The sequence below is a fragment of the Scyliorhinus torazame genome, chromosome 1 (assembly GCF_047496885.1).
Source record: "Scyliorhinus torazame isolate Kashiwa2021f chromosome 1, sScyTor2.1, whole genome shotgun sequence".
NCBI lineage: Eukaryota > Metazoa > Chordata > Chondrichthyes > Carcharhiniformes > Scyliorhinidae > Scyliorhinus > Scyliorhinus torazame.
In genome coordinates, this window is record NC_092707.1 from 304,333,430 (window position 1) to 304,347,510 (window position 14,081).

The following is a 14,081-nucleotide window of genomic DNA, read 5'->3' on the forward strand; positions in this document are numbered from 1 at the left end:
AGCAAGGCAAATCAAAACCCTCCCTAAAACTTTCATTTAACAAAAACCAAACCTCTTTTTTTTTTTTAGAAAATGAGCTGCAGCGAACCATCTGAGCCCACTCCTGTTAACTATCTTCCTAGTTAGCAGGCAGACTCCCACTTGAGAAACAGAAACATAAATAGAATAAAAGACTTCCAAAATCCCATTTAACTTGGCGCCCCACCAGCGACTAAACGTCACGCCAAAAAAAATTTTCTTTCCTCTTTTCCTTTAAAAAAAAAATTAATACAAAGAACACCTAACAAGAACAAGTAAAAAAAAAACAAGAACAATAAATACAAACATTACAAATACCCGTCGACAGGACCATAAACCACTGCACGCAGCTCTTGCCTTTTAACAAAAGCATCCACATCACCCGACATATCGAAAAATAGTCTCCTTCCTCAAATGTTACTCTAGGACGAGTTGGATACACCATCCCAAACTTGCCTCCACTTTTACACAGGGTGGCCTTCACTCTGTTGAACGTGACTTTTGTTTCCCCACCAACCCCATGCCCATGTCCTGATACAACCTAATGATCCTCCCACTTAAAATTGCGGTGCTCTTTTACCCATCGCAGAACGCTCTCCTTTTCATTATAACTGAAATTTCACAATCACCGCACACGTTGAATCTTCAGATCAAGGCTTTGGCCGAAGTGAGCAACGGGCCTGCTCCAATTCAGGTAGGGACACAAATCTGCCCTCACCCACCATCTTAAAGAACATGTCTGAGAAGTATTCAGTGGGGATATGGCCTTCAAACCCCTCTGGCAAACCCACAATCCTGATGTTTTGCCTCCTGGACCTGTTTTCCAGGTTTTTCCAACTTGGCTCGGAATGATTTATTTGTATCAGCTATAAAAGTCAGATTGGACTCCAGCAGACAATGCGATCGTTATGGGCCATTGTGGGCCAATAAAACCACTCCATCCCCTTGATCATGGCTCCCTGGACTTTGACCGTCTCAAGTTTTTCCCCAGAGCCGCACGATAGGAGCAAAAGCATTAGCAATTGATCTTCAAAGCTCCTCTGACATGATTCATCGGTGGTTCTGAAATTCTCTTGTTAAGACATTGGTGAGGACTTTGGCCATTAGTGGAATGGTCAGAACGAGAGAATCCGACTCCGCCATCTTAATTGCCATGGAGCCCGAGAAGCTTCAGACTCTGTCCATGGGTTTCTCCTCTAAGCTTTCTTATCCTTATTCTTTCTGGTCATTTCAGTAATGAGGGAACTCTATAATATATTCTATAATATTCTAGAAGATTATAGAATCTTATAACTAACATAAGATTCCAAGGCATAAACAACCTGTGGCGCCAAGAAAAAGTACAAAACGTCCAGTTCCCCTGCAGGAGACACCTCGTGCAAGTTTTCAATCTACATTATGCCACCGGAAGACCCCTCTACCATTCATTAATGGAAACACATTCAGATGAATTCTAGACTAACTTTATTTAAAGATACAAAGGAATAAAATTAAACTTAATGACAGTAATTATATGTTTTTTTTTTTTAAAGTAGCATATAAACAGTGAAAAACATTAAGAAAAACAGTTTAAAAAAATATTCATAGTACAGATATGGTAGCCATTTTTAAAAGTATCCCATACCACAATAAGCTTCATGGCAAGCAATATTACAATTACACATTCAAATTCTCTGATAAACACATTTATAAATTGAGAACTTACCGTACAGAGTTCATATGCTAAGTAGTTAGATTGACACAGTCATTACAAACAATAAGGGATGCCCCTATTTATATAAAACAATGAATTTACAACTTTATAATGTAAAATTCACCAAGTTGAGCTAAATTCCAGTTTTAGGCTATTCATCCGCTTGGATTGAGAACTTAAATACCATAATAAAATGAGAAAAGTGAATCAAACGGAGTAAAATAGTAACATTTTGGGAAACTAGGAAGTTCCTGTATTTGCTGCACAGATTATACTAAATATATGAGTTGCAAGATCAGAGAGATTGACAAATAGTATTAACTGCTTTTGGACACTACTTGTAATTAATTCATTTCTTGACATCATTTTAATGTATCTGTAACAAGCCGAAATTAAAAGGAGCAACTTAAATTCTTGAAGCGATCCACACTGAATGGGTGGAATCTTCTTGGTCCTGCAGAGGTGGGCTTGACACTTGGCTGGAAAGGAATTTACATATCAGGGTGTCAGGTCAAATGTGTTCCCACTTCCGGGAAAGCTTGACAGAGGGGGTCCATCACGGTTACCCACCTGACAGGATTAGGCCGCTAATTTGAATAAATAACTACATCATGTTTTAGTTGTTTGGGGACACCGTGAAGATCCAGGTGGCTGGCACGGGACTGCCATCAAGGTGATCAACTCTCACGGGGAAAATTAAGGGTCAGGCTCTGTGCCAGAGGTTTTAAAACATAAAACTGAAGCTGCTTTTCATTCATTCATGGGGTGACAGTTTCCTAGCATTTATTGCCCTTGAGAAGGTGGTGGGGAGCTGCCACCTTGAACTGCTTCAATCCACGTGATGTAGTTACATCACAGTTGTGATAGGGAACAAATTTCAGGATTTTGTCTCAGGAACAGCGATATATTCCCAAGTCAGGATGGTGTGTGACTTGGAGGGGAACTCTTCAGAAGGCGCCTCAAGGTAGTCCTCGTGGTCCCCACCCTTCAGCAGCAGCACCCACCTTCACCAGCGGGGCAGCCATCCTTCCATGGCTGCAGGACCTATGATTGGGCCTGCAACTTCAGGAACCTGCTCAATGTCCTCAACTGGAAAGCAGACATGGAGGTGGCCAATTAGGAGGTTCCTCCCAGAATATCACGCAAGCCGGCATGTTGCCACCAAGTGCAGGGTCGGGACCCTATTTTTAAAGGGGACAAGATTCCACCCAAAGTGTTCACTTCCTTTTTAACTGTCAAAGAGTCTGAATGAAGTCATTCAAATCTCCAGATTGGCTCTGAAATTCAGTAATGAAATCCATATCTACATGGTCAGAAACTACTGGGTTCATACAATCATTACTTTCAAATCCATCAACACTGAAGGTATTATTTGTCATGCTGTCTGTCATCTGCATGCCTCCATTAAAAGATAGGTCATTGGTCAGGTGTCCAAAGACACCATCTAAATGAATGTCGGTGGGCAGTTGTGCATTTGCTTGAGCAGTTTTGATAGCAGCAGTGTTTCCCAAGGCATTTTGAGATAATTGAACACTTTGAATGGTTGGTGCTTGTTGCTGATTTGATAGCTTCCACTGACCTGGAATGGATACAGCTTGTTCACAGTTTGTACCTATCAAATTTACATCATTATGGTCAATGCTATTACTGGCAAGTATCTGCATATTTCCATGCAGGTTCTGATTTACGATGGTATTGGAAGTGGTCAAAACAGCAGGTTGTTGAATGCAGTGAGCTCCGATGCCATTGTTTCTGATATCATGTATAAACCCCACTGAATCTACAGGACAGTTCTGTGGAAGAGGTTCCAAACATTTCAGCACATCATCACTAAGCACTGGCAAGGAATTATGATTTGCAGGAGCATGTGGATGCAAATCCGGAGTGTTGTAAGAAGGTATCTGATGCCAGCTTGGAGGGGCAGCTGGTGTTGTGGTTGTAGGTACGAATGTTTGTTGGCCAGAAGTGAAAATCTGGTTTGAATTTCTGAGAACTGTGCTATTAAAAATCTGATGATTCTGGTTCATAGCTGCTACACTTTTGGTATGCTGCTGACTTGGCATTACTTGTGCATGCTGTAGTCCAAGATATGGCTCCTGGGGCTCTATGAAGTAAGGAACAAAAATAATGAATCCTCTGACAAATGAGAAGAGCTTTTTTTTTTAAAAAAGGGTTTATGCTTTGAGTCAACAAGTTATGTTGATAGGGATAACTGATCATGCATTCAGTAATCATTGGTTTAAAAAACAAATAAAAAAGGTATATTACACCCCAAATAGCTGACAGTCTGAAATGTTTACTATAACTAAATGCGTATTTGAAACCTGGAAGTTATAATAATGTATCACACTAAATGCATACTACACAAAGTTAAATGTGCAAATCTCAATCCTAAAATCCCTTGCGCTATTGCAACACTGCTCTGAAGTTCTCCATAACCAACTCGAAGTGAATCTTTTCAACAATATTTCTCATTTAAATAAGGTTTTTCCTGAAATAAAAAAATACCTGTAACTTAGTTATTGACGGGCTATTATGAAGCAAGATAAGATTGATTTCACTACACTATAGAAAAAATGGGCAGATCCATAATGTTAACACATTTTACAGTAACGATTGTTCTGAACCTAGGTACAATGCCCATAGAGTGCACTCTGATGAGTGCGTGTTTGTCATGCAGTTCTTTCCTACCTTGTTTAATGGCCTTTGAGAGTGCGTAGGCTCTTCTTGCAGTAGGTACACCAACTGTGATCTTGTCTGGTCTGTTTTGTGTACATTGTACATCTGTGGCATTTAAAACCAAACGTCAAGATCTAGTTGGAAAAACTTTTATCCAACAAGCAGACATAACTGAGCCTGGCAGCAAGACCACACGGTCAGACATCCTAATCTGAATGGACCCAACATTCTAATAAATGTTCTAATAGCTATTCCATGAAAACATTTGCTTACCTCAGCGAGATGACACTAAATCAAAATTGACACTTGTAGCAGCCTATTTATGGGCTCTAAATCACATTCCAACTGTTTTCATATTAGTTTTAAAAGTATCATTTGTTGGCATAGCACAGCACCAGGATTCACAACTCTGTCAAACACCAAAACATCTAAACATCATGCCCGGTTGCTAGATTCCTCACAAGGGTGTGCTTCGGATTCAAATTGTACTATTGGGAGGCAAGATGCCAAGCAAAGATCAAGCACCTTCCCATGGGTAGGTAGGGAAAATAAATTATGGGCTCCCCAGAAACCTCTAACTGCATTGGCGGAGACCCAAGAATGTCTTACCCATCATCCCTAGCTAGGGAGAAAATACCAAATAAAAATTGAAAAAGCAAATAAGAGAAGTAAAGGGGAAGCATGGAATGAGACTAGCAGCCAACATTAAAGGGAATCTCAAAGTCTTCGATCAGCATTTAAACAGTGAACGGGTAGTAAAAGGAGTAGGGTCGATTAGGGACCAAAAAAGGCAGAGGGCATAACTGAGGTATTAAATGAATACTTTGCATCTGTCTATCATCAAGGAAGAATATGCTACCCAGGCCATGGTGAAAGAGGAGGTAATTCAGATACTTGAAAAGTTTAAGATTGATAAAGGGGAGGTATTGAATAGGTTGTTTTAAAATTGTTAAGAAGCCAGGACCAGATGAGATGCAACCAAAGATACGGAGGGAAGTGATTGTGGAGGGCCTGACCAGAATTTTAAACTCTTCCCATCATCTTAGGGGTGCAACATTACACTTGTTCAAAAAAGGCCGTAAAGAGAAGACCAGTAACTACAGGTCAGTCAGTTTAACATCGGTGGTGGGAGAGCTTCTCGAAACAACAATTCAGGGCAAAATCATCAGTCACATGGACAAATGCAGATTAATTAAGGAAAGCCAGCAGATATTTCTCAAGGGAAAATTATGTTTAATCAGTTTGCAGGAGTTTTTGAGGGGAATGTTGTTGATGTGGTATACGTGAAGTTCAAAATGACATTTTATACAGTGTTGTATAACAGACTTGAGAGCAAAATTCTAGCTCATGGAATAAAAGGGACAGGAGCAACATGGATACAAAATTAGCTGTGTGATAGGAAACAGAGAGTAGTAGTTAATGGATGTTTTTCGGGCGGGAAGATTTATGGTGGAGTTCCCCAGGGATCAATGTTGGGACTCTTCCTCTTTCCAATATATATTAATGACCTAGACCTTGGTGCACAGGACACAATTTCAAAATTTGTGGATACACAAAACTTAGAAGCATTATGAACTGTGAGAAGGATAGTGTAGAACTTCAAAAGAACGTAGACAAGTTATTGGAATGGGTGGGCGGGTAGAAGTTCAATGCGGAGAAATGTGAAAAGATTCATTTGGTGGGAAGGAAATGAATAGGCACTATAAAGTAAAGGGTACAACTGTGTGTGTAAATGTGCAAAAGTCATTGAAGGTGGCAGAGCAAGTTGAGTGATTAAGAAAGCATATAGTATCCTCGGCTTTATTACTAGGGGCATAGAGTATAAGAGCAAGGAGGTTACATTGAACTTGTAGAGGACACTAGTTCAGCCTCAGCGGCTGGAGAATTGTATCCAGTTCTGGGTGCCACACTTTAGGTAACCGGCACGGTAGCATAGTGGTTAGCACTGCTGTTTCACAGCGCCAGGGCACCAGGTTCGATTTCCGGCTTGGGTCACTGTCTATGCCGAGTCTGTCTGTATCTGCTGGTGCTCTGGTTTCCTCCCACAAGTCCCGAAAGAAGTGCTGTTAGGCGAATTGGAATTCTGAATTCTCCCTCCGTGTACCCGAACAGGAGCTGGAATGTGACGACTAGGGGCTTTTAACAGTAACTTCATTGCAGTGTTAATGTAAACCTACTTGTGACAATAAAGATTATTATTATAAGATGTGAAGGCATTGGAAAGATTTCAGAAAAGATTCACAGGAATGGTTCCTGGGATTAGTAACTTCAGCTATGAAGATAGATTGGGGAAGTTGGGACTGTTTTTCTTGAAGAGAAGACAGGAGATTTTGATAGAAGTATTCAAAACCATGAGAGGCCTGGACAGAATAGATAAAGAGAGAGAGAAACTGTTCCCACTTGTGAATGGATAGCGAACAACAAGGTGCAAGTTTAATGTGAAAAGAAACAGCGATATGAAAGTAAACTTTCGCACAGCGCGTGATTGACGTCTGAAATGCATGAGTGTGTTGGAGGCAGATTCAATCGAAACATTCATAAAGAAATTAGACCGTCATCTGAAAAGGAAGAACATGCAGGATTATAGGAAGAAGGAGGGAGAATGGCACCCCTTCGTCAGGAAATTGCTCATTCAGAGAGCCGATGCAGACACAATGAGCTGAATGGCCTCCTGAATTGCAATGATAACGTGAGAATGAAAGCACCAAAAGCTTCATCAAAAGCATGACGGTGCTACCTTGAGCACCCGGCTGGTGTTTGTAAGCAGAAGTGGCAAGTCAAATGCCAAGCAACATTTATTATGTCCTAGCCTAACTGAACAAAGAATTGATTCGGAGAATAAGTCGAAGTAAACGGGCACATCATTCATCTGTTCAATTATCAAAATCTAAGTCGGAACAATAGTGTTCAAGATTGGTTCCTAAATGGGACACTAGTTCTTAAAATGTGTTTGTGCCAATGTAGAATAGATTGATCTATGTCTGAGGCAGACCCTCCTGGGCAGCAAAGACAAGTGCTGGAAATACACAATAGATCTGGCAAAATATGCGGAGAGAGAAAGAGAATTAATGCTCAAGGTTGATGACTTTTCATTAGAACCGGGAGAAATTATAAATGTACAATAATAGTTTTAAACAAGGGAAAGGGGGGAGTGTGGAACAAGAACAAGATGGCAGGGCCGCAGGGTGGGAGACACAAGGGGTCAAGCCAACAAAAAAAAGAGTTGCTGGTGCAGAGGTAATGGGACAAATAAAGAACAAAAGGCTTGTCTAAACGGGGTGTGAATGCCATCCGAAAGTGAAAGCAAGGGGAAAATGAGACTGAAACCAAGCACTGCAAAGAGAAAGGAAGCAAAATAAAGGCAGAGACTTTCGGTCTAAAATAATTGAAGTACATTTTGGGTCTTGACGGGTATAAAGTGCCTAATCAGACGATGAGGTTGAATTCTCCACCGGCAGGATTCTCCATTCCACTGGCAGCGCAGCCCCACCCACGGGTTTCACGTCAGCGTGGGGTGACTACAATGGGAAATCCCATTGGCCAGCCACTGGAATGGAAACCCCGTTTTCAGCGACGATGTATCACCGACAGACCCGCGGCTGGGGAGATGGAGAATTCACCTCAAGATGTTCTTCCTCAAGAATTCATTGTGCTTCCTTGGAAGACTGCAGGTCAGAGTGATCAGGCTTGAGTGCGAGGTGCAAAATTAAAATGACAGGGCAGCACAGTGGCTAGCACTGCTGCCTCACAGAGCCGAGGACCCAGGTTCGATCCCGGGTCACTGTCCGTGTGTTCTCCCCACAACCCAAAGATGTGCAGGGTAGGTGAATTGGCTACACTAAATTGCCCCTTAATTGGAAGAAAGGAAGAAAAAAAATATTAAAATGACAAGACGACCAAAACTCAAGGTCATGTACAGGGACTGAACAGAGATGTCTCGCAAAGTGGTTGCTCAATCGGTGTTTGGTCTCCCCAGTTTATAACAGACCACAGTGTGAGCAGCAACTACAGTGTACTAAATTAAAAGAAGGACAGTACAATTAAATTGCCATTTTACCTGAAAGAAATGTTTTGGGCTTTGGATGAGGAGAAAAGAAGAGGTAAACGGGCAGGTGTTTCATCTCCTGTGTTGGCATGAAATGGGCATGTTGGGGGTGACAGATGAGCCAGGAAGGAACAGTCCCTTCAGAATACCAAAAGATCAAGAATGCGACTCACCATCCACCTTCTCATGGGCAATTAAGGATGGCCACAATTGCTGACTTTGCATTAATGCTCACATCCCATGAAAGAATGTAAAATAAAGGGAAGGAAATTTGAAAATGCATTTTATAGTGGCATCACGCTAGAGATGGCGGAAATGGCAGAGGATAATCTATTGAATATGGAGGCGAGTGAAGTGATGGCGAGGATAAAGGGAAACCTATCAAAGTTCTGAGAGCAAGTGAAAGCAGAGCGGGAGCTTGGATGGACACATCCGAGATCCTGTCAACCACAGTCGGGGTGACCCTCAGGATGTGAGGACGTGTAGTCAAGGTAGTAGTGGGAGTCAGTGGACTTCTAGTAAATATTTGTCAATGGTTAATCTGCAGAAATGGAGAGAATGAAGTTGAGGAAGGGAAGGAATGATTTGGAAATTAACCATGGGAAGCTGAGAGCAGGGTTGAAACTGGAAGCAAAGTTGATGAAATTTTTAGTTTAGAAAGCAGGAAACGCTAATGTACCTGAATGAGAAAACTGAGGGAGAGGACCCAAGTAGGACTGGATCAAGGAATATTGTACATATCCCATAAATATTCTAGGACCCATGTGGGTACCCATAGCAACACTTTTTTTGTTTGGAGGAAGTGAGTGGTGTTAAAGGAGAAGTTGTTCAATGAGAACAAATTCAGCCAGGGGAGAAGGTGATGCTCTCCTTTCAGGAAGTGGCAGAAAGCCCTGCGACCGTCTGGTGGAGGATGTAGGTTTAGAGAATCGAGTGTCCGATAGTGAAGAAAAGATAGTTGAGGCTAGAAAATTGGACACTTAGGGGATGGAAGGCATCAGAAGAATCTTGGGAAGAGACTGAACAAGGGGAAGTAAAAAACAGCCAAGATAGGAAGAGATTTTAAAGATTATTTCACAGGATGCAGGGGTCACTGGCTATGTCTGCATTTTTGCCCATCCCCAATTGCCTTTGAGCAGGTGGTGGTGAGTTGCCTTCTTGAACCGTTGCAAAGTGTTGTAGGTCACCCACAGTGCTGTTAGGAGGGGAGTTCCAGCATCTCGACTTAGCGACAGTCAAGGAACGGTGGTAAAGTTCTACGTCAGTTCAAATTAATTCAGTGGGGCTGGTACAGTCAAATGACGAGTCGACAAGGACAGTCCTATGTGTGGATCTTAGGAAGTCAGAGGTTTAGGGTTGGGTTCTATGAGGTTGGATGCTCTGGAGGGAAGATCTCCATAGGAGATATGGTCAGTGACAGTCCAGGACACAACATGTTTATTGGTGGGGTCATCGTCCAGAGGGAGGTAGGAGGCAGTGTCGGAGAGTTGGCACTCATTCAGAATTTTGCATTTATCACCAGAAATATTTTGTTATTTTATGTTTGAAATCATGGATCTGAACCACAGTGATGGTGAGCCCAACACTCAGCCTAGTTTAACTTGGTTTACATTTTAGCTGATATACCTCAGTTATTACAGGAAAAATGCAAACACCACCTCCACCCACTTCACAACTTCAATCACTTTCATAGCTTGTAGCAGGCAGAAATTAGCACCCTAAATATTCTGAGCAATGCTATAGGCTACCGTGAGTTAGTACCCACAATACTTCAGAAATAGTTGCTGGAAATCAAAAGTAGGAGTAACATGTCCAGAGTTATGTAAAATGTTCACACAAGTGTTAATATTTCAGTGAATGTTGATTGGTAACTGGCATGCTGGGAAGGGGCTGTGACATGAGGTTCTATTAGGATGCCATGCACACAGAAGGACAGATAAATGCAATCCTTAAAATAAAATGAGTTCAAGGCCACTGCAGTCAGGAATTATGGAATTTGTGATCCTTACCTGTTGGTGCCCAATCCTGCAGCAACTTTTGGAAAACATCTGCTGTCCGCTTTCTTTTTTCGTAAAAACAGTTGTCTATATAATGAAAAAAAGTTACAAAAAGGTCATTTCAAACACCATGCTCAACATTAATTCTCAAACATCATACTGGTAAAAACAGAAGAATATTTCTAACTTTGTCTTCTAGAATCGACAACATTAATTTATCTAGCATCTTTAATACAGAAAGTGTTGCACCCCACTTCACAGGGGCATTGTCAAACACAATTTGACACCAAGTCACATGACATAATAGGATAGATAACCAAAAGCTTAAGTCAAAGAAGGGCAGCACGGTAGCATTGTGGATAGCACAATTGCTTCACAGCTCCAGGGTCCCAGGTTCGATTCTGGCTTTGGTCACTGTCTGTGCGGAATCTGCACATCCTCCCCGTGTGTGCGTGGGTTTCCTCCGGGTGCTCCGGTTTCCTCCCACAGTCCAAAGATGTGCAGGTTAGGTGGAATGGCCATGATAAATTGCCCTTAGTGTCCAAAATTGCCCTTAGTGTTGGGTGGGGTTACTGGGTTATGGGGATAGGGTGGAGGTGTTGACCTTGGGTAGGGTGCTCTTTCCAAGAGCCAGTGCAGACTCGATGGGCCGAATGGCCTCCTTCTACACTGTAAAGTCTATGATAAAGAGGTAGGTTTTAAAGAGGAGAGAGAGAGAGAGAGAGAGAGAGATGTAGAGGTTTTGGGAAGGGAATTCTACAGCTTAGTACCTGGGCAGTTCAAAGCACAGCTATCAACAGTGGCGAGCTTAAAATAGGAGATGCACAAGATATCAGAATTAGAGGCAAGCACAAATCTCAGCGGACCGTAGGAAGTGAAGGAGATAGGGAAGGTCAAGGTCATGGAGGAAATTGAAAACAACGAGAGAAATGTTCAAATTAAGGCATTTCTGAATCTTGAGCCAATCATTCAGCCACGGTCAGTGATCAAGGGTAATGACAAGGTGGGACAGTAAGATATGGTCAACAGAATTTTAAGAAGTTTATGGAGAATGGAAACTGGGAGGTCAGCCAGCAACGTGCTGGAATCCAAAGCCAACAATGTAATTGAGGGTTTTGGCAGCATAAGAGCTGAGGCAAAGGCAAAATTAGGTGAACCTCATGATAACACAAATATGTGGTTGGAAGCTCATCTCAAAATCAAATCTGACACCAATGTTGTGAAAGTTCTGGTTTATGACAATTGAGAGCCAGTGGAAGGTCGAGAAGTCAAGGTCAGGTCGAGCTGGGTGTCAATGTACACAGGATATATATATATATTTATTGAGATTGAACAAGATCACTATACAATGATATCATTTTCTAAGTTAAGATTTATCATTAATCATTAATGATTAATCATTCGTGTGGTTCTATAAGAACTGATCAATTTGACAGTTGGATAAAAGCTTTGAAAAAAGATGAAATTAGTAACTAGTCTTAAAACCTTCCATTTAGCGATTCTGAAAAGCAGTCCAGAAGACCTAATGATCCATTACGAGCTCAAAATTCCAGAGAACCCACCACAGTTGCTGACACTACTCACTTTAGAGTACGGTTGCCCACACCTCCACTAGCAGCTTATACAAACCTTTTTGTTATCTACAAGGTGGCATTCTTCAACAGTAGTAAGTGAGGCTTCTCTCCAACAAACAGGTGGCTAAAATGACCTGTAGGACATCTCCCAGATTGAACAAATGATACTTTCACCTTTGTCTGGAAGACTAACTAGCAGCCTGGAATCCATTTCTGAAGGCTTGATCAGGAAAAAAAAACTTCTGCTCACACCCGTTCAAAACAAAAGAAGAAAGCAAACTGCTAACATAGACAGAAAGCCCAACCGACATATTTCTCACAAGCACCAGGTAATTAAAAGCATATGTCAATGTAAACCCTTAAAAGTAAAACAACATAGATATAAAAACTGGAAAGGCCCCAATCTATTCTAAGTTAATTGACTGAAATGAGACAAAATTGGCCTGAGCTATCTAGGGGATCACTGCTGAAAAGTACAAGTTTGGCCAGGTCACTGCTGGAAAGTGCAAGCTTGGCCAGATCAGGATTGGGTTTTTCTTTGTTGCCTGCACAGTTAAGTAGATAGTCAACACTTAAGTATCATCCACAAGTGAAGATAGATTAACTTGATCCAACACAAGTCAGATTCTTCAGTATTAAAGGTACAAAGAAATGCCTGGGGAAAAAAAACTAGATATTCTATATAGATCAAATTCAAGAGGCACACCCAAAATGTAGTAATATAGGAGGAATTTTACCTGGAGGTGGTGCCCCACCCCCAGTTTAAAAGCCAGGGTGAGCCAAGTTGCTCTGAGTCTTCAGGCTGTTTAGTGGCTCAGAGTGACACTGCTCCCATCTGAGAGGAAATCCCACCTCCAAGAGCTGCCAGCCAATCACCAGAAGTAGTGGTCAGTGCTGGGACTACAGTCTCCAACAAAGCAAAGCCACATTGCCGGACACCCAGGTTAAGTCTCAAGTTTTGCCAGGGCCAGCTAGCTGGCCCCAGAGAGAGCCTAAAGTCATTAGGTGTCAAACATTGCTTGTATAACTACAGCTGAATACTACGGAATAATCCTATTAAATACAGGACAAATTTTATTCTACAGTTCAGCAAATAGTGTATAGTACCTCTCTCATCTGGTAGGTATCTGAACTCCATAAATTCACTGACTTCCTGGTCTGATGGCCGCCGAAGCTGCATTTTTACTGATACAGGCTCAGTGATGTTTATTTGGTAATATGCTGGCGTTCGAAAGACAATGGCAACTTGTCGGTGGACATCAGCCTGAGAAAACGAACCTTTGGCCTCCCAGTTTTGAGTGAAAAAACGGACTTCAATATCGTCTATGGATTTAAATATTAAAAGTTGTTCAACACCATGCATAAAAGGATTTTAAATCCACATATTGCTCACAGTTGGTGACTAATGTAGAATTGACCTTTTTTATTAGTTTTAAAATAGACTTTAAACTCTGCCACCCTGCCTCTACCCTTCTCTCCCCTCCCCTTGAATAATAGCCCCATCAGTGGCTTTGTCTGGAACAAATAGAAATCACAGCAAAAAAACAATCCTACATTTAAAAAATGTAGGAACTGATGTACTGTAGCAGGAAGTATATATTAAAACAATTAAATATTAAACGATCACTGACAACAGAAATGTAAAACGTTTTATCATTCTTGTACATGTTTAATAATTGGCAGTGAATATTGTGCGCCTTGTTAATAGGAGCCGGAATTCTCCAGCCATTGGGATTCTCAGCTCCCGCCGGCAGCACACCCCTGCCCATGAGTTTCCCTGAGGCGTGGGATGGCTCCAATGGGAAATTTTATTGGCAAACGCCGGGAGCAGAGAATCCCACCAGCAGTGAATGGCGAGCTGCCGAAAAACATACGGCTTGGGGACTGGAGAATCCAGCCCAGGATTTCAGACATCCCAGGTCTAGGGTTATGTGAACCTAATGAAGCAATCTTTGAAATTCACCCTGGGTTCTGGTAGCATAGTCCATTAACTAATATCAACATCCTTCATCTTCAATCTTTCGATCCAACAAAAAGTCAACACCATTTCTATTCTCCTCTGAAAGTATGAAATA

General features: G+C 41.7%; 1 protein-coding gene across 1 annotated transcript in view; it reads right to left on the reverse strand.

Moving 5' to 3' along the window:
• Positions 1-1,465: 1,465 nt before the first annotated feature.
• Positions 1,466-14,081, reverse strand: part of rel (v-rel avian reticuloendotheliosis viral oncogene homolog) — a 107,247-nt gene continuing 94,631 nt past the window's right edge. Inside the window, exons 8-11 of the mRNA XM_072507804.1 lie at positions 13,114-13,329; positions 10,445-10,519; positions 4,403-4,495; positions 1,466-3,815 (exon numbers count right to left, since the gene is read on the reverse strand). Coding sequence (XP_072363905.1) covers positions 2,947-3,815; positions 4,403-4,495; positions 10,445-10,519; positions 13,114-13,329 — 1,253 coding nt within the window. The 3' untranslated portion in view covers positions 1,466-2,946. The remainder of the gene's footprint in view (positions 3,816-4,402; positions 4,496-10,444; positions 10,520-13,113; positions 13,330-14,081) is intronic.